A 24,253-nucleotide genomic window follows, 5' to 3' on the forward strand; every position below is an offset into this window, starting at 1 on the left:
TCGCTTGCTTTCAAGCTTCCACAATGACATAGTCAAGAAAAGAACTCTCACCGTAGCAGGCCTCCAGCATCAGAGAAACTCAAATCATCCGGTCCACTGGGTTGGGGCCGTGTGGGCTCTTCTTCATCCACCTGGTGCGAAGGTAATCGACTACCTTTGGAGACTTTTCTGTTCTCGGCGGATCGCATCGGTGAACGACCAGGACTACTCGTTTTCCGGGGCGACACGGTCGACGTAGAGTGGATTTCGTCCTCTTCACGAATATGAGCATGTCGAGCCAGGATGCCACCAATATCGGATAGGAAAGCTTTGGAACCGTGTCTCGTTCCGGAATGGTGAGGCTGAGAGAATCGACGTGTAGCTTCATGGATGGATGCCTGACGAGATCGGGAAGCAGGAGACTCATTCGAGGGTTGATCAACAAGGCCACCAACGTCAAAGAATCCCATTTTACTTGGCGTGTCGGGCTCCACGTAATCAGGACGGGGGGCCGGTTCTTCCAGCTGAGATCTTAGATCGCGCAGTTTGATGTTGGTTGATGTGCTGCTCAGGCTATCAGTCGATTTCCTTCGACGATGTCGAGATGCTTCGGCAAAATTCCATTTCGAGTGAAATGTTGAGCCATATCCGTGTGGAGCGGACTCGAGATCGACGGAGGTATGATTTGGTATGGCGACTTCCGCCAGCCGGGGGAATTTGTCCAGTGTACTCCCGTGTCTCAAAGGAGCGGGTAGCGACACTCCAACGCTCTTCGCAAGGTCCTCGTCCGAGCCCCAATGGTGATGGGTCATGGACCTGGTTCGACTTCGGGTGGGTGTTCGTCCCATGGAACTCGAATCATCAAACGATGGGATTCTGAATTTGGCTTTCTTCACTCCCTTGTCACGGATAAAACTACCTATCGCAATCGCATTAGATACACCCACAGCCGCCAAGATTTCCAACGAGGCCAGTAACGATCGATATTGTTGTGAGGAGCGACGTGAGATAGTAGAAGGAATTCGATAGGCCGTAATGGCGATCAGGATGGTGGATAAGAGGAAGAGGAGGACGAGGGATATTTTCTTCGAAACTCGCATGGAGGATTGCCAGACGAGAGGGATGGGAAAGACGATCAGAACCACGTCGGTGACCATGTCGCAGACTCCCATCACCACTAGTTGGGCTAATCCTTCTCGGCATTTAGGGCCCGGATCTGGTACGACCTGCCAATAATGGGTGAAAGGTTGGCATTCGCCGAGTGTGCCGATGACGACTCCGAGATAGGTGATGATGAGGAAAGCGTATATCAATCGAAGTCCGACTTCGTACGACTTGGCCCAGGATTTCCCAATTAGGCGCTTGAGAAATTCGAGAACGGTGAGTTTTGCGACCCAGATAAAGGCTGCGTAGAAGATGCGCGAAGCCAGGACCAATTTGCTCCCAATCTCCCGATGACGAATCTCCTCGGACGAGAGTCCCTCAGTGTGCGTATTATTGGTTCCCCAAATCAGAACGACATGGACCAAGGCCATCCGAATCAAGAGGGGAATGATGCTATAGAACATGATCCAGTCTTCTCGAAACAGTCTTTCTGTGCGAATCCATCGCCCGAACAATCTAATCAATATCGTCGTCAAGGAGAATAGTGTGCACCACCATGACACGATCAACGTCGGATTCATGTCCAGTTTGGTTTGGAGACCCGGCGGATCCTCGTGGTACAGGCGCGACTCGAGCATTTTGAAGTCGGACGATTTGGGCCAGAGACTGGAAGGCTTCGTTCAGGTGAAGGTTTTCCAAATGGCATTCATAGCCTCGAAGGCGTATCGTTAGGGTGGGTGTCTCTTCTGACTACGGTAAAGGGCCATGGACATTGAGGTCGGTCGGCCGCGTTCGTAGGTCGGGTTGTCAGTTACTTCCTCCTCTTGTCATTACTGAATAACGAAGGAGCTGCCGAGGGAAGATCGAGAGATGGAACTGACGAGGAGTAGGGAAGAGTACAGATCGGACGAGCTATCAGAGGGAGTCAGTCAGATGAACAGGCTGGGTCTACCATGACGGACGCGCAGGGTAGAAGCCGACTTTCTTGAGGCTTGGGATGAACGGGGGTGAGGGCCATTGCGGTGGCGTGGTAACTGATAGAGGCGTATAGTATAGGTCAAGTGGGCTCGAGGACGTCCGTCAATGACACAGAGCCGCTATGCGATTGGAATTGTGGGACTGGAGGGTGTGGTTGTTTTTGGTTATCATGCCTGAACGAGCCTGTCGTGGGGCGTTCCCGGCGCTGGGGTTGGCAAACAAGGGTCGGACGAGGGAGACTGGCCGTTTGTGCCGTGAGCAGAGGAGGCCGGTTCGAGGAACTATCAGGCGTCACCAATGACGAACGAGAAAGAGTGCGAACGGGGCGGTGGGAATCGTGCATTGTCAGCGGGTAGGATGATAGAGCAGTTGCTATGAGTGGGATGGTGCCATCAACTGCCCACGCTCAAGATGTTAGCAAGGATGGTACGAGGGCTCGGGATCACAAAACTCTTGCTGTGACTGGGTCGCTGCCAATTGCTCGCTGCCGGACTCCAAGATAAGAGACTCCAAGATTCATCCCTCCCTCCTTCAGCTGGCTCCAGTGAGTCCGGGATAGGTGTCCAAATGGGTCAATGCAAATCTCCGCACCCTGGCATCACTTGGTGCTCTAGATTTCTAGATATGCCGAGTCGAGTCAGCACTTAGATAACCACAATCTGTTTTACGTGTAGAAAAAATGATGCGCTCAGAAAACAGTCGATTGTTTTTCTGGGCATCTTGTCTCGTGCCCATTTCTTGTCTGGTGGGCTTCCTCCCTTACCGAAAATAGGATCGTCCTTTCGCTTGTTTCCAGTGCTAAAGTCCCGTGGGAATTTCTTATGTGCAACGGCCCGAAGGCACATGCTCAGATTCTATCTTTGGAATTGCCTCGTGCTGCGCCGTACTCCGAGGGTCTCCCAGTCCTGTTCTCCCTCAAGTGACACCACTTGCTGCTTTTCGGTCCCATTATACAAGACTCGGTCCCAGTCCAAATAGCCCCCATATCTTTCGGTCTGAAGGGTTTCCTTAATTTCATTTCCGGACCTGATCCACCCACTGGTTCTTAAATACTTCGTCTTCTTCTGTAACTTCTATACTATCCGCCTCTAATATCTCTGTCACGTCAAGCTCAATGGCGCTGGGAGGAAGAGAAAATCTCGAGGGATCCGAAAAGCAAAGGTCAAACGTTCCTTCAGATCCCGCTCTTACTCCATTGGGCTCCAAGCATATCGGTCCGCAGAGTTCCAGCCCTCCTAATACTCCCCCTTGGTGACGGGACATGTGCTCAAAAAGGTGATGTTCTCCTTCAAAGGATGAAGAGGAATCTCCGCCAAACACACAAATCAGGCATTTGTAGAATCGTCGTTTCTTTTGGCTGGATGACAAGTGGGATTTGAACAGCAGCAGCGACCGAAAACGGAGCGTGTTTGCCTCGTATATTCGGTCGTCGAAGCGTGGTCGGCCACGTTCGTCTCGGTCGGCGGGTGTCGCAAACGGACATTTGCGACAATGGCACGACCATTCCATGTTCTTCATTGAGACTTGCACCGCCTTGTCATATATTCCCTGTTGAACATAGTACGCTCCCTTGCAAAATCCAGCCGCCGTCAGCGCGTCGAGCGATGAATGGGTTGACGCAGGGCTGATGGGCGGAGTCATGATCTGTGATCTGCGAAAGTCGTTCAGAGAGCCCGGGGAAGACGACATCATTGGTCGCGGAGACAAAGTCGGGGAGTGGTAATTGGATGAGGAGCTTCGAGCAATTGGAGGAGCCGATGTCGTGCTTTCTTTGGGCTGCTCTGAAGATGATGTGCGATGCAGATTCTTGAATGGATTCCACGATGGTTTCCGCGATCGCAATGGGCTGGTCGAAAGTGGTTCGGATTCTCGTGTCAGGTTACTACTCCGCTTCTTTCCTCCCTCGAGCTCCTTGAACTCTTTGGAATCTTTGGAATCTCTCGGAGATGGCTGGGCCACCGTAACTTCAGGCTCGGACTGGAGGCTGGACCGTTTCTGCTGGCGGAGGTACAGCTCATTGAGAATGGTGACCGCTCGTAGTCTGGCTTCGATGGCCGAGTCGATGCATGCCTCGAAATTGGTGACATTGTCATCCTTGCTGGCGAGAGTCAAGTGATGGAGGAAAGACGCCTGGACTTCGATGGTCAGACTCTGCAAGGCTCGATGAGCAATGTCTAGTGGGCTATTAGTAAAATGTCGCCCGGAAATCGGGGAAGGGACAGTGCTCACCGTCGCCCTGTTCGAAGTCTGAACCAAACCGTTGAATACCTTTGGCTGTAATCTTTTCAATCTCCTGGTGCCCTTCCTGGATTGATTCCTCGAGGGCGACACTTGGAGGTAAGGCACCCTTAGCCTTACGGCGTTCCTTGATGTTTTCGACAATGGTGCCTGCATCTCTGTAGGCCGTGATCAAGGCCGCTACCGCCCCGATTACCGCGATGCCGATCTCGGCGCCAGACATAATGAGAGGCCGAACTGCGAGAACAGGATCCAAGCGCAATTCCGTGAAGGGAGGGTTAACGGTGGAGGAACGTCATTGTTTGAGGCAGTGGGGTCCAGCGTCCATGCCACGAGCCACGAGCATGTTCATAGCATGTTGAAGGTCAAGGTCAAAATTGCGGAGGAACAAGAGACTTGGAAGATCTGTAAGGTTGAGGGAGATGAACTCGACGTCTTGATATAGGGAGATGAGAAGCCAGAGTACTTGCCTTCAGCAGGGCTGGTGTTTGAGCACTCATTCGAGACAGAATTGGCTTCCCAGTACGCTGCACCACAGTGCACCCGGCGGGAAGAGGGCATTGCGGAAAGGCGGCCAATAACGAGGGCATGTGGCGGCATGCAGGTAACTAGACCAGTGGCCTCTATTAAGGCGCAGCAATTGGAGCCAGCCTTTTTTCGCCCCGGCCTCTGTCGGTGGAGAAGCCAGTTGGCATTTCGGCACGATCAGAGTTTCGATCGGGCCCCTTGGAAACCAGCAAAAAAATCGACTGCCGGTCTGCCACTTGAAGAACGGTGGCCTTCCGGAAAGGGTCCAGGGCCAGGGCTCACGTTCCCGTTTCCCCCTGGCCCCAAGGGTGGGTTGCAATGCCAGTCATTTTCGCATCAATTCGATTAATCAAGGAGAAAAGGAGTGAGGCATTTACAGTACAACGAGCGCTGTCCCTTTTGTCCAATGTCTTGCGGTAGAGGCAAACAAGTTCTGGTCATCGACGGCACATTCTCTCGAGGCATACTCTGTACTCCAAGGCGAGCCCATCACCCACCAGCTGGTCTAGCTCCAAAGAGTCTCACTACCCTTCCCCCATTAGAATCCAGATTCCCCTCCTCAACCAAACCAGGCACCAGCTCACCACTATCTCTACTCTTGATAACGCCCCAAACCTCGGGAAATCCCGCTCGCATTGGCCCTCCCGCCTTTTGGCTTCCTGGAATGGCAAACCGAGGATTGGTGTGTAGAGCGAAGCCTTTAAGTAAGCCTTGTTGTATCAAACTCAGCACCACTGACTCAACTTCGTTCATCGTGGGCGACTCATCTGAGTGATCCACAGAGGCGACATGCTGGCCAATGTACTCATCGATGTATTGCCCAGAATCGATATCAAACCCCGTCTCGTTGATCGCTGCATCAATGTCGGCGAATTCGGGGTCGACATAATTTTCCACTGTAGGGATTACTTGGGACCTATATCCGTTGACCATTGTTCTTACTTTCTGCTTGCGCAATGCCCATGCAGCAGCATGAAGGACATAATGCAACCTCAGGAACGGCACTTTCTTCTCCTCACCCATGTAGCCGCTCAGAAGGAATGTCTTTCGAATGAGACTTCTCCAGACTATGATCTCACACCGGTCTCGCAGTTGAAAGAGGACGGATCTTTTCAAGAACCAGAGGCCCGATTCGCTTTCCAGGCCCAGATACTGATGAAAATACCCCAGATCGCCACTTTGGATGATCTTGCAAAGAGGCACAAACCTGGCTCCGATCTCGGTGGCTTCCGGACGTGAAAGGAGAGCGGCAGATGGAAAACGGCCCAAACAGAGATTGGCCGACATCAGGTAGATGAGGATTAACCTCCGATGTGTGATGGCTTGACGATGGCATTGCTCGTACGCCGTTTGGAGAACCCTTTGGGCCCGCCGAAAATGGTTGTTGGCGAAGTGATAGCGGCCTAGATAGTACAGGTACGTCACCCTTTGCGCGGCTGGATAGTACCACAGCGGCGGAGACTGCGCATCGATACTAGAGAACATCTGCTGTGCGTTCCGGAGCTTGCGACATTGTATGAGTAATTTGAGACAGGAATTCGCGGTGAGGTAGATGCCGACGCGTTTGTCGTCCGCTGAGGGTCTGGAGGTGCGTTGGACACCAGGGCTGCCGGCAAGACACTTGATGAACGCATCTCGGAGCACATTAGCGGCATCTTCAACAAAGCTGACTTTGCCTGGAGCGCCTTCTTGACCCTGCAATGCTGGTAGATGGCTGTCCCTTACCCAGGCAGGATTCCGGTCCAAATTCGTGGCGACCGCTGCCAGGGTCCGGGAGAAAGAGAGAACGATTGGGATCATGATAACTCCATATTTGGAATCTCCGAGAGCAGCGACACATTGGCTGCGAGTGCAATCAGTATGAATTCACTATAGGCAAGAAGTTTGAGCACCTGGTCAATTGTCTTATCTTGGAGGCTTTGGCCTGGTTGTCGGCAGTCGTGAAATCTCTGAGATAGCGAAAGTACTGTATGATGCTCTCGGAAAATGGGGAACTGAAAGTGCCGAACTCGTCCTGGGACAAATCTTTCTTGCATCGAGAAACAAGCTCACCGTCGCTGCCGGGAGGGTAATTATCGTTCAGTTCCCGATTCAGGTCCGCGTATGGTTTCTGACGCGCCGGAGAGAGACTTTCGAAATCGAGTTGAATGAGCTCGGTAATTCGTTGGCCATTTTTGGTTTGGATGCTGTCGACAATCTCTGTCAAGAATGAGTCCAATACTGAGGTGCTGGTTCCGAAAGGAGGCATATTGGAGGAAATGCTGTTGTCTGTCTGACTCGGGGTAGAGAGGAAGGCTAATGCTGGCAAAGTATGAGCTGTGGCGTCCACTTCGAGGATAAGGCACGCATTGAGTAATATATGAGGCTTTATTTTCGAACTTCTCCTTATGGTGAATCAAGCGAGGAGAATAGATCTACCAGTAAATGCAGAGACTCGGACTCGGATGAAATACGACATTGATTTGTGATTGGCCAGGATTTACTACATCTCCAGCTTTTACTATCAAGGGCACAAACGACTTGATATTGCAACACAGTTTGTCTTTCAATAATTCGTCGTATGGTCACGCAATTAGGACAGACTCCTTCTGGTCGCTGGGATAGAAACTCCCCCGTTGTTTCAGCTTGCGTTTAAATTGAAATCTCCATGACCTTGGACCTCATCCTCAGACAATGGGGGTAGCCTCATTTTGTCGTGCGCCAAGTCGGCCTACCCGTCAAATAGATACTTTGACGTGCTTTTTTCAGCCTCGGCGACATGCTGCTGACTTTCCTCCAAGGCGGCCTTGTCGACCAGCTCTTGCGGCCCTTTTCGACTGGGGGTTCTCTGTAGTGAACATCGGCTGCGCCACCTCGTGGATATAATCGTGATACGACACGAGAAGTAAGTGTTGCACTTCACTTACGGATGCAGACTCACTTCTCAGTCCCAAGGACCATCTTTTCTCTCTCGCTATGACGCGGCATGCTCCCTTTCTTACTGTGTTTTCGCACGTTTTCTTCTTTCCTCTTGATTGATTTGAGTTCTTCTGCTTTGATCTCTGCGGCCTTCTTGATGGTTTTAGGCAGATGTCGGTGTCGTTTAATTCGTCGGATCTCGGGCATATGGGCATATCTCCGCACTAAAGCTTGGTCATATTCCAGTTTTTGTCTCTGTCTTGCAGACTTGATGCCACTACGACTCGAGGCATGGACGCGCCATAGTCTGACATTCCCATCGTCTGACCCCGACAGAACATAGTTGTTGTCCGGGGTGAATCGCGCTGAAAATACTCGTTGCATTCGTTTAGTGTGGTAAACGTCTCTGGAATGCCCTCGGTCTCGGTTCCAAAACCGGACGGTACGATCATATGACGCACTCACCAACTCTTCTCCTGTCGGACTGAATTCAACATCCATGACTGCGGCCACGTGGTCCTTGAGGACATTCAGAGCTCTATCCAATTTCCGCATATCGAATATGTAGATATTATGGTCCTCGTTTGCCACAGCAAAGTTGAATGCTTCCATCGGATTCCAGGATATTGCATTGGATGCGAGTCGGAGGACCACTTTTGACAGAGGCGAGGCGGTTCGAAGGTCATGAAGTACAATTGCCCTATCCAGGGCAGCGGAAGCGATTATTGAGGTTTCGGTTTGGTTGAAAGACACGGCGGTGATGGTGTCGGTAGAAGTAGGCCATCGCAGCACTTGACTGGGTCCTGACGAAGGTCTCGATAGGTCGTAGATAGATATTAAACTCGAAGAAACGGCGAACGAGGGATGATCGCGGTGATGGGAAATATCGGTAAATGCCCCTTGTCCCAGATATGTTGCCAGGGGAGGCCCATTCTGCTCCCCATTATACGGATCCCATAGTTTGACGGTTTTGTCCGTGGCGCAAGACAGCAACTTTCGCTCCGGGGTCCAACACAGTCCTCTGACAACATTTTCATGAGCTCTAGAACTCCACACCTCTTCACGGCTGGTCAAATCCCATACTTTTACAACACCGTCTCCGCTGCCGCTGGCAAATCTTTCCAACGATCCCGGGTCTTTGGCCATGGAATAAACTCCATCCACGTGACCCTGACCTAGCTGTCCTACAAAAGGCGCAGCGAACATTCGCTCCATCTTGACTGCATTGAGTGCCCGTGTGTATTCTCTGGCACGTTCGAAAGGATGGTGGGCAGGGTCCAGGTTTCGAGGTTGTCGAAGAGCGCTGTCGCCCGGAGGCGCCGCGGGCCTGGTTAAGGACTTGATCTTCTGTCAAGAAGTCAGCTTCGGTAAAATCTTTCAACCTCTCGAAGGCCTTACCATGTTGCTAATGGCATGGAGTTGGGAGCGAAGAAAAGTAGTCGGCTTGAAATGAAGACCGAGAAACTTTTTTGTGGGGACGAACAGGAAACCTGCAATAAGAATTGGGGCGTTTGCAGGCCTCTGGCGTCATCCACGGTGCCTGGAGACTTGCAGACCGCGGTGGCTGAGGTTGCCCCCCTCGGCCTCGTCGTGTCTACGTCTCTCCAGTCCAGCCTTTTCCATAACTTTATAGTACATATCCCAACCTCAACACCCCTATCTGCGTGTACGACCACCATACCTCATCTATCTCCCTTTCCCTATCCACATGGCGCCGCCCCCTTCGAACAAGGCCAAGATCACCGAGGCCAAAAAACTGGCCAAGTCTGAGCCAACAAACGCAGAGAGCATCTATAAAGAGGTCCTATCAAAATCCCCCGGTTCCAATCAGGCCGCTCTTCAGGACTATGAAAATGCGCTGGCTGGGCTGGGCGAGCTCTACAGAGACCATAAGCGATCTGAAGATCTCGCCGAGCTGGTGAAGACAAGCAGGTCGACCTTGTCCTCATTTGCTAAAGCGAAGACAGCTAAGCTAGGTAATTTTATCAACTTGGAAACTGTGGGAATACGGCTGACCCGATAATCAGTCCGACAATTGCTCGACTTCTTCGCCGATATTCCAAACTCCTTAGAGATTCAGATCACTACGACCAAATCATGCATCGATTGGGCCAATTCTGAAAAGCGATCCTTTCTCCGTCAGAACCTCGAAACACGACTGGTTGGGCTGTATATGCAGAAACAATCATACTACGATGCTCTTACACTGATTAATGGTCTGCTGCGAGAGCTGAAGCGGCTTGACGACAAACTCGTCCTGGTAGAGGTCCAGCTGCTCGAATCGAGGGTCTACCACGCTCTCACCAACCAAGCCAAAGCAAGAGCTGCGTTGACCTCAGCGAGGACCTCTGCTGCTTCTGTTTACACCCCTCCACTTTTGCAAGCTGGATTGGACATGCAAAGTGGCATGCTTCACGCGGAGGACAAGGACTTCAATACGGCTTACTCATATTTCATCGAAGCGCTAGAAGGCTATCACGCACAGGATGACACAGTTCGAGCAACCTCGGCATTACAATACATGTTGTTGTGCAAGATTATGCTGAACCTTGTCGACGACGTCAATTCTCTCTTGTCTTCGAAGCAGGCACAAAAGTATGCCGGTACCAATCTGGAGGCTATGAAAGCAGTGGCAAGAGCGCATGCGAATCGATCCCTCGAAGAATATGAACAGGCACTGTCCAGCTATCGGTACGAGCTTGGCAGTGATGTTTTCATCCGAAATCATCTACGGCGGTTATATGATGCGATGCTGGAACAAAACCTGATCAAGGTAATTGAGCCATTCAGCCGGGTGGAAATTGACCACGTCGCAAAGATGGTTGGTCTTGACACGCAACAGGTGGAGAGGAAGCTATCGCAAATGATCTTGGATAAGGTCATCGTCGGTGTGTTGGATCAAGGAGAAGGGTGTTTGATTGTGTACGATGAGGTCGAGAGGGACGCTGGCTATGATGCAGCGCTGGAAACGATTGAAAAGCTCAGCAATGTCGTTGATGTGCTTTACACCAACCAGGCGGCCTTGTTAGAATAGAGGACGCATGGAGTTTTGGCATTTGATCCGAGCCACTGGTCATCTTTCCTGCAGCGATCAGCAGGGCGAGTTGATTAGAGTATCCCAAGCCTTCAGGCCAAATTCTAGACCAACATCCCATGTGCTCGGTACCAAAAAGATAGTGCATATTTTCGGAGTTGCAGGATTTGCTTTTTTGTTTCGCTTTTGCCGTTGTCCGTTGAAATGCAGCTTTGTCATTCGGCGCCGAATCCCCCCCCCCCCGCCACGCAACTCAGGCGCCAAAGACCTCATTCATCACGGGCTGTTTCCGGCCTGCGAGTGAGGTTGCGACAATTTGCTTCAGCTTTCAACTCTCCAAAACACTTGTTGGTTGTGAAATATTGTGTCCCGAACAGTCAGAACACCTCTCCATGATCACATTCTCTCTCTTTGCGCAGCGAAGAATCCGAATCAAGTCATAGTCGTTCCCAGCGCAACCCCGCCATCGCTCTTTCAAGCCGAGTCGCAGCTTGTTCAAACCCAACGTTCGTTCGACTCGTAACCCCCCAAACTTCTTATCCTGAGATTATTATTACACGAGGCCGTCAGGCCTAAGCTGGGCCGCAAGGATGGGTCAGAAGTGAGTCGACACTGACACACGGACACCGACTGTCTTGAAACTGTCGGCTTACCCTTTTTTTACCAGACAGTCCAAGTTATCACCGCAACAACTGGAGGAACTCCAGAAGTCAACGCATTTTGATAAAAAGGAACTCCAACAATGGTACAAAGGTATGAAATACCGGATGGACCTCTACTGCGCACACGGTTGAACATATCACCAGGGTTCTTGAAGGACTGCCCCTCGGGCATGTTGGCCAAGGAGGAGTTCCAAAAAATATATCGACAATTCTTCCCTTTTGGCGACCCGAATTCCTTCGCCGATTACGTTTTCAAGGTCTTTGATGCGGATAAGAGCGGGACCATTGATTTCAAGGAGTTCATATGCGCGCTTAGTGTGACTAGTCGGGGTAAAATGGAAGACAAATTGGACTGGGCGTTTCAACTCTATGATATCGATGGCGACGGAAAAATCAGCTATGACGAGATGCTAGCGATCGTGGAAGCTATCTACAAAATGGTAAGTCCCTATGCCAGCTTGGGGAGGATTTTGGCTGACAAACATACCTTAGGTGGGTTCCATGGTGAAACTTCCAGAAGACGAGGATACGCCGGAGAAAAGAGTAAGGAAAATATTTAGAATGATGGACAAGGACGAAAACGGCAGCCTTGATATGGCTGAATTCAAGGAGGGAAGCAAAAGGGATGAGACAATTGTTTCGGCCCTTTCGTTGTACGACGGACTGGTATGATTTGCCACATCTTTTCTTCAGGCCCTGGTGCGCATTTGGAACGCACCCATTAAGAAGGCGTCTGAGTTTTATGCCTTGGTTGAACAGACGGCCGTTTGTTGATGTCGGAGTGGATGTTGGAGTTGATTTGAAAAATCCGAGAAACAACGACAGGAGCGTTGACGGAGAAATCGAACCGGCGGACCTCCTTGCTAGGACGGTATGTGGATATCGCTATGGTGGACTTGTCCCAAGATCAGAACTATGATACGAACTTCATACATATTCATTTTTGGCAAAGAGATTCTCTAACCTATCCGATCATAATTCTGTTTGGGACGAACCTGAGAACGTTCGAAGTTCTGCCTTAGGAACATCCCTGAGATCCCCATGGGAACTCTCTGCTCCGTGAGTTCATGTATCCATCTCAGAGCCGAGAGAGCGTCTCTGATGGAAATGACGGCCATGCTGGGATCCACAACGAAGGGTGAAATATCTCGGAGTTACTGTCTCCAATATTGGACCATTGAATCTGAGTCGAACTATGAACTTCGTCATCAATTCAGCCGGTCAGAACCATATTCACGTCGATCACAGCAAGGACCATCCCTTGGCGAGAAAAATGTCTCTTTCAATCCTCGCTGGCTCAAGTATGAGTGTAACATCTCACGTCACAGCCTGTGGTGTGAGATGTTGTCTCAGCACGATCTTTGATAATAACGAGAGATTCTGTGGCTGGACCAATCCATCGCATAGTCCTGTGGAGGAGGAGGAAGTCAACCGTTCAAACTGTAGCATGGCAAGGCTGTATCCCGCGTGAACATGGGGCAGCTTAGCGGAGAAAGTTGAATTTTCACTAGTACTGATTCGGCCAAAACCGAGCTGTCTGAATGAAAAGCAGGTTCCCATCCAGCCCAACCCAACGAAGAGATACTTCTCTCCACGTTCAACACTGACCATAAAAACTATGTGGTGTCTTTTCAGCAGATGAAACTGACACTCATTGCCATCGCAGACCACAATAAACCTGTCACAGATCGAAAGCGGCTGCCGGGGTTATGATGAGTTGGAGGTGACGCGGTGCTTCTCCACGCAGACTCTGGCTCGGATCGTTCACACTATTTTGCATTTCTCCTACCCGCGAGAACAGTGCGACTGGAGGCAATAGCTGGTTTCACCCATGGCGCCTTTACTCTCCTCTACACTTTTATGCACTCTCCTCCTTCAGCAGGCGGCGGCTTTCTATCTCCCTGGAGTCGCGCCATCTTCCTACTCTGCCGGCGACCGAGTTCCTTTGACCGTCAATGCACTGACGCCTTCGATTTCACGGCATGACGAGCAAATCCATGCCGTGGTCGCCTACGACTACTATCACCCAGCCTTCCGCTTCTGCCGACCTGAAGAAGGGCCACAACGGGTTCGAGAGTCTCTCGGCAGCATCATCTTTGGAGATCGGATACAAACATCACCTTTCGAATTACGGATGGGACAGAATGAGACGTGCAAAGTCGCTTGCGAAGGCAGAAAATTTGACGACAAGGCTGCGACCTTCGTGAACTCCAGGATTGAGGAGGCATACAGTGTCAACCTGCTTGTCGACGGATTGCCCGCCGCGGAACTCAGGGAAGATCCACTCACCCACGAACGATTCTCCAGCCCCGGCTTTCCTCTGGGCAAAGTGAAAGAGGATGGGACCAAGATTTTACATAATCATTGGGACATCATCATTGACTACCACAAAGCTGGGATCCGAGGAATGAAATACCGTGTGGTTGGCGTCCTGGTTCAGCCACAGTCATATGCGGATACTAAATTTCTGGCGGATGGTAAGGCCGAGTGTGCTTTCAACTCCGGACCGGTCACGCTGCGTGAAGGACAGGAGACGTCGGTCACTTACACGTATAGCGTTTACTGGCGTCCATCCGACACAGCTTGGGCTACTCGATGGGACAAATATCTCCACATCATCGATCCCAAAATCCACTGGTTCTCTCTCATCAACTCCACCATTTTTGTCATCTTTTTGGTCGGTATGGTCAGTACCGTCTTGGTGAGGACCCTCCGCAAAGACATTGCCCGATACAATCGACTGGATAACATCAACCTTGACGATCTTTCGGGCACATCTGCTGTTGATGACGACATTCAAGAGGATTCGGGTTGGAAGCTGGTGCACGGCGACGTCTTTCGCAGCCCTCGTTATGCCCTTCTCTTGAGCGTGCTGCTCGGCAATGGCGCTCAACTCTTTGTCATGACTGCAGCAACGGTTGCATTTGCCATGCTAGGCTTCCTGTCACCGTCAAATCGTGGCTGGCTTACCTCAGTCAGCCTATTACTTTATAGTGTGTTCGGTTGCATTGGTGGCTATGTGTCCGCCCGCGCGTACAAGAGCTTTGGCGGGGAGAAGTGGAAACTCAACATCGCGTCGACCCCGGTCTTCATTCCCGGCATTGTGTTCAGCACATTCTTCCTTCTCAACCTCTTTGTCTGGGCCAAAGGATCAAGCGGGGCGGTTCCATTCACCACGATGGTGGCAATTATTGCAATTTGGTTCTTGATCAGCGTGCCTTTGAGTGTAGCGGGATCGTGGTACGGATTCCGGCAGCCGGCCATCGAAGCACCCACGCGGATCAACCAGATTCCTCGACAGATACCACCAGTCGCAACATCGCTCCGACCTTTGCCATCACTTCTTCTCACCGGGATTTTACCATTCTGCGCCATCTTCGTGGAGTTGTATTTCATCATGACATCGCTATGGACGAGTAAGATTTACTACATGTTTGGGTTTCTATTCATTTGCTATGGGTTGATGGTGTTGACATGCGCATGCACGACAATCTTGCTGGTCTACTTCCTGCTCTGCGCTGAAGACTACCGCTGGCAATGGAGGGCGTTCTGTGGGGCTGGAATGACGGGAGGTTATGTCTTTCTGAATGCTTTGGGATTCTGGGCGACTCGACTCACCTTTGGAGGACTGACGGGAGCCGTGCTTTACGTGGGATACTCTGCTCTCATCAGCTTCCTCATGTTTGTCCTCACAGGCATGTCCTTGCTGACCAATAATCAACAGTGGATAGCTGGCTGACTTTGAAAAATAGGCACGATTGGGTTTGGCGCATCCTACGCTTTTGTTCATCGGATCTACGGATCCATCAAAGTCGACTGAAATATTCCTGATGTAGATTTTCAAGAAGCTAATTGCAAGGATCGGAGTCACGGGAAAATGGAGGGAAAGCATTTGGAGGAAAAAGTGATGATACGACGGCGATTTTGTTCATCGAAGCATTTTGTGCAAAGTACTACTGGTACAGGCGTCATTTATTCTCTACGTCGATGACAGATTGCCAACTCTTCGGTGCAAATGCAAATGTCAAAACCTGATGGGCAGAGCCTATACAGAGGTATCTTGTGAAGTCAGTGGCAACCGAGAACTAGTCGTCTGGTGTCTTGAAATGGTGTTTCACGTTGTCAACCACACCACGAAATCGGTTGGAGATGGGGTGAGGATTTGAGTTAAGCGGCTCAAAATGAAACGGCCCGTCAACCGAAAGAAGATCAGCACGAGACAGGTGTGATCGTCAAAATATTTTTCATGTCGCGTATGCAGGGAATATGGGTGGTTGAGCCCGTATCATTTAACCCCCGGCAGTTTATGGGCAATGATGAATGTGGGGATCGTGTCTTTCCTCAACCAGACGGTATATTTGAATCTAGGAGCCGAAGTAGGCAAGTGAGTGGATGGGTGGACGGATTATGAGGATATTGAGTCAGCGAGACATGCAGTAAATGGAGAAGATGGGGCCGGTTGCGTAGTGCACAGATGAGCCGGAGAGGGCGGCTCTAGGTGGTAGTTGAACAGGTAGCATTCCGGCTAGGTACAGACTAGTAGTATACAGAAGAAATAGCCTTCTTGATATGAATATTGCAGTCCGGCAATGGTGCGGCTCAGCAGGATTAACCAGATCCTGATCTCTGGGTCAAATGCGCCGTATCAGCATGAATAGTGGCAGCTGCTGTCTCAGGGTATTCTGGTAACAGACCTGATCGTGTTGGTAGTACTCGGTTCGACCAGTCCGCAATTCTACAGAGGTGCACCTGTCAGGCCAAAAAGGAAACAACGACGTCATCGTGCGTTCACCCGCCAAAAAGCCACCTGCGCAGGACGCACCCACAAGAGAGGGCCGCCTCAGGACCAAGTCTGGAAGCCTCTCTTCTCTGGAGTCTTTACAATGCAACTGCGTTCATCCTCCAGAGGCCAGTCCAGTCCAGTTCAGCCCTGTTCGCGTTGGCCTCTTCCTTCTCAACGCTCTGGTTCTGGCACTGCTATCACTGACATTCTATCGCATCATCCTCCCTCCCTATTGCCAACTGCTGGTAGTTTACCACACCATCCACACCACATCAACGCCTTCCATCCTCCGTCCTTTAACCCTCATCCATCCTCGAACCGACCTCCAAACCTCCAGACGACGCCTAACATCCAGTCATTCCCTCCGCCGTCCACTTACAGGACTCGCCCTCCCTCGTTGGTGTCGCGGCTATATCAACACCCGAACTGCGTGCGCGCCCATTTGTCCTGACTTGATTGTGCTCAATCGCTCACTTCACCCACGGCCAAAGCCATCGTCGTGCAGTCTGTTGGAATTGGTCGCGGTACATTCGCGAGAGAGACTACCCGCATACACCCTGTCATTTCCCTCTTTCCGCCCGGTGCCCGGAAAGGAGCCATATTCTAGTGCCGTATATTATCAATCTACGCTTTGGGTTTTCACATTCTCTTTGACTACCAGGCCTGCCGACACCCGTCACCCTTCTCCTCCATGACTACCTTCCGATTGATTCCAGGTTGCAGACACCGAAGTTGGACGATCGAGTGTCTGCATCCACGATGAAGTCGACCAAGTCCTCGCGTGTCAGCCTCCCACACCGTGGCCGCTCCTCACGGACCGTCGAGAGCCATGGGTCCACCTCGCCAACCAGACCAGCACGGGCTGAAGATGATACTATGTCAGAAGCCAGAACGAGCCATGGCATATCTACTTCAGCCCCGCCTCTCGTCCACAGCCAGGTCACCAATGTCTGGGTACGAGAGTCTTCTGGTGGTATCGAAGCTATGCGACGCAAGATGAGTGCTGCTCTTGCCCATAAGCAACAAATGCGAGTCGCCGCGTCGCGAGCCTCTCCAGATGCCGCAAAACAAGGCGATCAATCAGAACCTCCGGCATCTCTTCTCCATACCGAGTCCAGTTCTGATGAATCCGTTAACACAGGCACTCTTTCAACAGATTCCGCAGCGACAGTCAAAGCAGCTTTTGACATGACACCTGGCGCTGTCCGGACACCCTCATATCCTTTTCCTCGCATGGCTATGAGACTCCGTCGTGGTATAAGCCAACGTTCAGGCCCATCGCACAAACCTTTCACCCTGCTGTCTCCGACCAACGAGCCGCTTCTTGGAACCGATAACCCGCTGCAGCCAAAGCTCCAGCCGGTCACATCCTCCTCGGATCTCAGGACACGTTTGGGCCAGACGCCCATGAGCCCCGGATTTCCCGAAGATCCTAATTTCCCTACCCCAGATCTATATGATCTGATCCTTATGTTAAACGCCGAACCGGGTCTGGACATGTGGTGGCCGAATGTGACGGAGATTCTCTCCGAGGTGTATGGCGCTGAACGGGCATCCCTGGCGGTTCCTGGTGACATCACCGATCTAGAAAATGTGCCATGGGCCCAGAAGGCTACCTACGACATATATGGTAGCGATGGAGTGCCTCCTTCCCAACCGGAGTCGCTGACTGCATCAGAGGTTGATTCCAGCTCCGTAGGAAGACGACCGGAACCTTTAAGTCGAATGCCGAGTGATGCTAGTACAATCCCGGTCCCTCGACCTCCTCTCCAGTCCAGACACTCGATTGCTGGCCCAGCGCCCGATTCCTCCATCCGTGGTGCACGGCAGAGACCTGCGGGGCCTGTCCGTGCCTATAGCACCGCGACCAAGGAACGGAATGAGGAGATTTCAATACCTTCGCCAATATTACCCCGGCCGACCAAACAGGCGGCCACTCCCCGGTCCGTATCTGCAGCTGAGTCGGACACGCTCATGTTTAAAGGACAGTTCAATTCTGCTGGCTCTGCACCTTCCAAACTTCGGTGTCATGTCCATCGTACAATTCAGCCGCTGGAAGCGGAACCAGACCCTTTGCTGGTCCGCACCGGAGTCTCGCCTCTCTTTGGGAAGAGGAAGCCCATTGTTTTAACAAGAGCATATTCGGAACATGCCCCAAAGCACCCGTCGAAGACAAAAGGCGGGGAGGATGATCGAAGTGTACCACCTACTCCATCTGGAGGAGTTGTTGATGACCGAAAGACTCCTAGACTCGAAGAGATTCAACCACCATCACGTCCTGTTTGCGCCTTTGATGAGTTTGAGCAACCGGAGCCCTCCCCGTGGTCGCAGAGTCCCTCGCCTTCACCCGCTGCACGTCCCGACCCAGCGGAGTCACCTTTCTTCGCACAACCAACTGCATCGATAGACGAGACCGCGTTTGAGCCAAATCCTCCCACATATAACTATGCCACCACGGCGAACCAGCCCTTAAGTGCAATTGGGGCCGATATGTCGAAGACTCTGATTCACATTCCATTGATACAGCCGGTTCTTACCAGAGGCACTCTGGCATCGAATTTACGGTTTCCAATAGCCATCCTCTCGTTTTTGTCCACACTCAATCCATATCCACGAAGTCTACGACGCTCACTGGAGGCCTTATTACCGCACCTGGCAAGCTCATTTTCTCTGGCTCAACAGCATACCTTGCTTCAAGATCACCTGCGCGGCAGCTCAGGAAGTCGTCATGGAGCAGCTTTCGGGCTCGGGGGGACCTTCTCGGACGAAGGTTCTGAACTGGAGTTGGTAGCAGAATTAAGCGGCCAAATCGCGCAAGATAAAGATAAACTGAGGGGATTCAACGTCCAAGAGGGTTCCAGCCCGGGAGCCTTGAAAGAAAGCCCGCCCAGTTCCGTGGCTAGCACACCGCTCATGGACCGTTTCGGCCTCAGTTCAGGACAGCCACCGACTCCAAGTCGATCGGAAATGATAGATGGTTACTTTTCGGTCCGGAGACAAAGAGCAAGTCAACCACCGCAAACTCCTGGCCCCCGCCCGACGAAAGATGATCCAGACCAAAAGAAACAAACCTCGGAAAAGCCACCCTCCAATGCCAAAGCAACGGGTAAAAAGTCTGCTGGCAGCGCTGGAAAGACACAACCCGATCCCCTGAGCCCAATGGCGATCCGAAGTGCTAGCACTACCTCTGAAGGCGAAATGGGTGATTATTCCTGGACGGCTACATCTTACGACCGAGCGGATCCGAACCTTCGGCGGCACCCTCAACGACGTGAAAGCCAGGGCAGAGATGATGGAGAAAGACCGCTGCCCGAGCTAATATCGTCTTTGATGTTGAATGCGGTACCACTCCAATTGTTCCTCGCCAAACCCGGAACTGGAGACTTGGTATGGACAAATCGCAAATTTGACGCGTTCCGGAGCCAGGGGGAGGGTCGTGTTCGGGATCCTTGGAAAAATGTTCATGCGGCAGACAGAAATGGTCTGGTGAAATTATGGAATGAGGCCCTCAGAACGGGAAGTCAGTTCACACACTACATCCGGGTGAAGAGATTCAACAGCGACAGTGATTTCAGGTGGTTTGTGTTCCGAACAAGCACTTTACTCAGCAGCAACGGTCGGCTCTTGTATTGGATTGGATCGTTTCTGGACGTGCATGAGCAGTATATGAAAAATCTAGAGGCGAGCGAAAGGGAAGCAATCATGGCTCGTGATACCAAAATTCGGGCGTTAGCGGACGCGATCCCCCAAATTTTATTCGAAGCTATCGAGGGAGACGGCATTGTGGCTGTCAATCAGCAGTGGCATTCATATTCGGGTCAGACTCTGGACGATGCTCGAGGACTAGGGTTTGCGAAACACGTTCACCGTGATGACCTGCACAAATGTGGTATTTTGTCTCCATCGGACGTGGCGGCGATTGCGAGATCATCAACGGCCAATCATCGGGCCGATACTGCCAATGAGTCGAGCAGAACCGTTGCGCCTCCTCTGCCTACCCAAAAGAACCTCTTCTCCCCCGATTTGACCTCACTGGACCGCATGATCAAGCAGGGTTCGGTGATGGTGGAAAAGGATGAGAATGGCCGCTTGTCCTATCTGACCGAGATTCGATTAAGGTCAAAGGGTGGGGAGTATCGATGGTTCCTGGTACGACTCGTCCGAGTCGACACGGGATCATGGCAGAGCCAAAGCGGACGTGCATCCTGGTACGGTACTTGTACCGACATCGAGACCCGTAAAGCCCTTGAACGAGAACTCAATCAGGCCAATGAGAAAGTCCATTCGGAAATGGAGTCCAAGACCAAATTCTTTGCCAATATGTCCCACGAGATTCGAACACCCCTGAACGGTATCCTCGGAAGTATGCCCTGGCTAGTTGAGTCGGAGCTGGACCATGATCAAAGGCGGACAGTCGACACCATCCAGAATAGCGCGAACAACCTCCGAGAGCTCGTGGACAATATTTTGGATGTGACCAAGGTTGAGGCCGGAAAGATGACGCTGCTTCCAAAATGGTTTCACGTTCGAACTCTCTGCGAAGAGGTGGTGGACACGGTGTCGTCAAGGGCTATCGAACGTGGCCTGGAACTAAACTATTCCCTTGAAGCAAACGTTCCTTCGATGGTAAAGGGCGATGCTTTCAGAGTGCGGCAAGTCCTCCTCAATCTCCTGGGCAATTCCGTCAAATTCACGGAGCAAGGCGAAGTGTACATGCGGTGCTCACTTCGAGAGGCTCCTCCAGCGAGTCCGAAACCAGAGGGCATGAACTCGGCTCTTCTTGCATTTGATGTCGTTGATACCGGGCGCGGATTCAATGCAAACGACTTCGAACGATTATTCAAGCAATTCGGCCAGGTTGGCGGAGCGAGCAATCATGAAGCAGGCTCCGGGTTGGGCCTTTTCCTCTCGAAACAACTGGTGGAAATGCATGGAGGTGAATTGTCTGTGAAAAGCAAAGCAGGTGAAGGTTCCACCTTCAGCTTTCACGTCAAGGTAGAGGTCGCCCCTCCCGGCTCCGAGATTAGCTCTCCTCCCATCATCGCAAGACCGGGGCGGCAGAGGTCTTTACAAGCCATATCTGGAAGTTTGCTCTCACGATCAAATCAGAAAGTGCCATCCGTCGCTTCCGCCCGAGGCGTGTTGCCATCGGAGGGGATTATTCAGAGTCCCGGACTGTCCAGATACGTCAGCCCTCCTGACCGTCGATCGCCTTCCGTGCCCTCACCGACGGTATCATCACCGGCAGTGGTCTCGCCACCTGTCCTACCTTCTGACAGATCTGGGTTGTCAATGCGATCGGATTCGGCCCAGATCCTAGGTACGTCAACCGTTTCTTCGCTAGTTCCTACTCCTGAATCGGTCCCATCCGGCGATATCAGCATCGCCACGAGCGATCGGCCAGTGTTGTCGGAGAAAGTCATGTCGGCACACCCTATCTTCCGACGGAGCAAAAGTGACAACGACGGCAGCGGTTTGGCCCCGGAAATGGCACATCCGCAGACGTACTCGATTATCATTATTTGCTCGGCTGAGCACGCGCGGGCCGCCATCAAGCAGCACATTGAGCATGTGATACCGTATCAGATTGCCGCGAATGTGACGACGATACCGAGTATTGGGGACTTCCTGACCCTCATGAATGGTCCCTCCTCGCCAACATTCACTCACATTGTCTTGGATATTCCCACCTCCGACGTTATGCTATTTATGAGACAGATGGCAACTTACACGCCCCCCGTGACTCCCGCTCTGGTGGTGATCACGGACCACTACCAGAAGCGTGACATCTTGGAAGACTTTACGATGCTGACCAGCAGGGGACGCAAAGCATATTTGATCCATAAACCTGTCAAGCCTTCGGTGTTTGCCATGATTTTTGACCCCGCGCAATTACGAAATTTGAGCAAGGATCGAGCACGAGAAGTTGCCCAGTCCAGCTCTGACGACTTTAAGCACATGGCAAAGCTGGTCAAGGACAAAGTCGGAGACAAGCAGTACCGGGTGTTGCTGGTGGAAGATAGTGACGTCAATCGGATGGTGATCCAACGATATCTCAAGAAGGTGGCGTTGGAGAATGAATGCGCCAAAGACGGCCAGCAGTGCGTGGAGATGGTGCAGGGCAAAGTGCCCGGATATTATTCCCTGATCATCTGTGATATTCAGATGCCGATCAAGAATGGGTACGAGGCCTGTACAGAAATCCGAGACTGGGAAAGCCGTCACGGGTACCGTCCTTCGCCTATCATGGCCTTGACAGCAAATGCCATGCCTGAAGAACGAGCCGCGGCAGCCAATGCGGGATTCACCGACTATCTAACCAAACCGGTCGATTTCAATGTGTTGGGGACCATGATGATGACGCTACTAGATCCAAGCGTACCACACGTGTTCCTACGTGATAGGCCTCTGGAATCTTGAGTCCCGTCGGGTAAAGATTGACAGTGGAAGAAAGGTGCAGCACGAACAGGAAGAGGTATGGCAGCCGAATAGGCCCGAAAGGTTGGGCAAATTTTTGCAGGATGTTTTATGAGAGCTGGCGTTCTAAATGTAATGATGGCTTTTTATGTCTGCATTGTTGCCGTCGACCACGACAGGCAGAACGGGCGAGGCTCCATTTTCATTTTCACGGAGGAGTGATGCATCAACCAAAAGGATTTGGGGGAAGGGGGTGTAAGGTAACAGGGGTACGACGATAATGCATTGGGATTGTGACATGAACATTGGGGAAAGAATGGGAAGGGGAGTTGTTTTTCTCGATACGTCCAACCAAAAAGGGGGGGGGTTTTCATGTTGATGAGAAATGATCCATCAATGGCACGGCATGGCATACCTGGGACAGAGTGAACTGGATGAAAATGGATTAGGACTGCTGTTTGCTGGCAAGGCGGTCTCTCAAACATGCACGGCCGGTAGGGTTGAGTCCAAGCTGGTGTCTATGGAGAAAGTTGAAGTTTGGCCGGGGGATGGGCATGGATGCATTGTAAAGTATAGCAACTAGAGGACTAGTACGTAATGTATGAATTGCTGAGAGTGAAATGAGTGGTATCGTCGTCATTTATCTTCTTCGATGCCTTCCCTCTATTGCCAGCGGTGATAGTTTATTGTCGAGGTCGTTGTGACAGAGCCTGCTCCCAGCTGAGTTTGAAATGCCAAGCCTTAGAACACCCCGAGGCGCCCATCAGCCCGTGGTGATAGGTGGTGTGGGAGTGGGCGATAGGCGGTGGGTAACCGAAGTCTGGAAGACTGGGACATACCCCCTCAACCTGCAGAGTTTTGCCTCCCACTGGCAGCCTCTCTCCCACTCACGGGCTGCCTTCCATCACCACCACCAACCACCGCGCTCGCCATCCGCTGGCTGCGCTCCTCTCAGTTGCCCTCAATCCAAAACCCTCCCACACAATCCATCCAATAGGCCAGGCGCCCATTTCAAAACATGCACAGCAAAATGCTTCACCTCAACGCTCTTCTTCATCCTCATCAAAGTAATTAACATTCTCTGTTTCAAAAGCCAGGCGCCTCTCGTTCTCGGTTCCCCTCAGCCTCCATCTTCCGTAATCTTTTACCGCCCACTCCTTGCTGCCGAGCTATCCCCCCCCCCCCAAAACAACCCACGTTCCACACCCTCAATCACAAACTCACCCACACCTACATCCACGCTTGACCTTTTCCTGACCGACCTTCTTGCTGCTTCAGCCTTTCGGTCAATCCAAACCCCTAGCTCCTCGATCCTCATTCCTCTATCCTCAAATCCTTGTCCGCAACCAGAGCGGGAAAAGGAAAAAAAAAACACCTCATGCCCATCGCCCAACCCTCTCCCGCCAACAAGCCTCAGAATTGAATCCACAATCTCCTCTGATCTTTCCATCCTCAATCTCTCCCTCTCCGAGGCTCTGCAAAGAGGAGAACCAAAAAAAAGAAAAGAAAAAAATAATAATGATCTCCTGTCCCTATTGGCTGCCTCCGAACCACCGCCCTCCGAAATCCCCCTGTTCACTACAATCACAATCATGCTCCGTACTCGCTCCTTGAACAGCCACTCCCGTCCGT

The 24,253-nt window shown here is 51.7% G+C and overlaps 8 protein-coding genes across 8 annotated transcripts; 4 read left to right on the plus strand and 4 right to left on the minus strand.

The window, feature by feature from the left end:
- Nucleotides 1-47: 47 nt before the first annotated feature.
- Nucleotides 48-1,721, minus strand: Z518_06982 (uncharacterized protein; the record flags this gene model as incomplete). Its single annotated transcript, XM_013415112.1, has 1 exon — nucleotides 48-1,721. The coding sequence occupies one exon, from the start codon at nucleotides 1,719-1,721 to the stop codon at nucleotides 48-50; it is 1,674 nt and encodes a 557-aa protein (XP_013270566.1).
- A 1,354-nt stretch (nucleotides 1,722-3,075) lies between these two features.
- Nucleotides 3,076-4,522, minus strand: Z518_06983 (uncharacterized protein; the record flags this gene model as incomplete). The annotated part of the gene is made up of 2 exons (XM_013415113.1): nucleotides 3,076-4,235; nucleotides 4,291-4,522. The coding sequence occupies 2 exons, from the start codon at nucleotides 4,520-4,522 to the stop codon at nucleotides 3,076-3,078; spliced, it is 1,392 nt and encodes a 463-aa protein (XP_013270567.1).
- A 794-nt stretch (nucleotides 4,523-5,316) lies between these two features.
- Z518_06984 (uncharacterized protein) lies at nucleotides 5,317-7,075 on the minus strand (the record flags this gene model as incomplete). The annotated part of the gene is made up of 2 exons (XM_013415114.1): nucleotides 5,317-6,670; nucleotides 6,720-7,075. 2 exons carry the CDS (start codon nucleotides 7,073-7,075, stop codon nucleotides 5,317-5,319), a joined length of 1,710 nt encoding a protein of 569 aa, XP_013270568.1.
- A 668-nt stretch (nucleotides 7,076-7,743) lies between these two features.
- On the minus strand, nucleotides 7,744-9,126 carry Z518_06985 (uncharacterized protein; the record flags this gene model as incomplete). The annotated part of the gene is made up of 2 exons (XM_013415115.1): nucleotides 7,744-9,072; nucleotides 9,124-9,126. 2 exons carry the CDS (start codon nucleotides 9,124-9,126, stop codon nucleotides 7,744-7,746), a joined length of 1,332 nt encoding a protein of 443 aa, XP_013270569.1.
- Nucleotides 9,127-9,433: 307 nt separating this feature from the next.
- Z518_06986 (uncharacterized protein) lies at nucleotides 9,434-10,759 on the plus strand (the record flags this gene model as incomplete). The annotated part of the gene is made up of 2 exons (XM_013415116.1): nucleotides 9,434-9,701; nucleotides 9,753-10,759. 2 exons carry the CDS (start codon nucleotides 9,434-9,436, stop codon nucleotides 10,757-10,759), a joined length of 1,275 nt encoding a protein of 424 aa, XP_013270570.1.
- Nucleotides 10,760-11,349: 590 nt separating this feature from the next.
- Nucleotides 11,350-12,093, plus strand: Z518_06987 (calcium-binding protein NCS-1; the record flags this gene model as incomplete). Its single annotated transcript, XM_013415117.1, has 4 exons — nucleotides 11,350-11,360; nucleotides 11,427-11,512; nucleotides 11,566-11,861; nucleotides 11,914-12,093. 4 exons carry the CDS (start codon nucleotides 11,350-11,352, stop codon nucleotides 12,091-12,093), a joined length of 573 nt encoding a protein of 190 aa, XP_013270571.1.
- Nucleotides 12,094-13,252: 1,159 nt separating this feature from the next.
- Z518_06988 (uncharacterized protein) lies at nucleotides 13,253-15,160 on the plus strand (the record flags this gene model as incomplete). Its single annotated transcript, XM_013415118.1, has 1 exon — nucleotides 13,253-15,160. The coding sequence occupies one exon, from the start codon at nucleotides 13,253-13,255 to the stop codon at nucleotides 15,158-15,160; it is 1,908 nt and encodes a 635-aa protein (XP_013270572.1).
- A 1,803-nt stretch (nucleotides 15,161-16,963) lies between these two features.
- Nucleotides 16,964-22,624, plus strand: Z518_06989 (uncharacterized protein; the record flags this gene model as incomplete). Its single annotated transcript, XM_013415119.1, has 1 exon — nucleotides 16,964-22,624. One exon carries the CDS (start codon nucleotides 16,964-16,966, stop codon nucleotides 22,622-22,624), a length of 5,661 nt encoding a protein of 1,886 aa, XP_013270573.1.
- Nucleotides 22,625-24,253: the final 1,629 nt, after the last annotated feature.

This window comes from Rhinocladiella mackenziei (genome assembly GCF_000835555.1).
Source record: "Rhinocladiella mackenziei CBS 650.93 unplaced genomic scaffold supercont1.5, whole genome shotgun sequence".
Lineage (NCBI taxonomy): Eukaryota > Fungi > Ascomycota > Eurotiomycetes > Chaetothyriales > Herpotrichiellaceae > Rhinocladiella > Rhinocladiella mackenziei.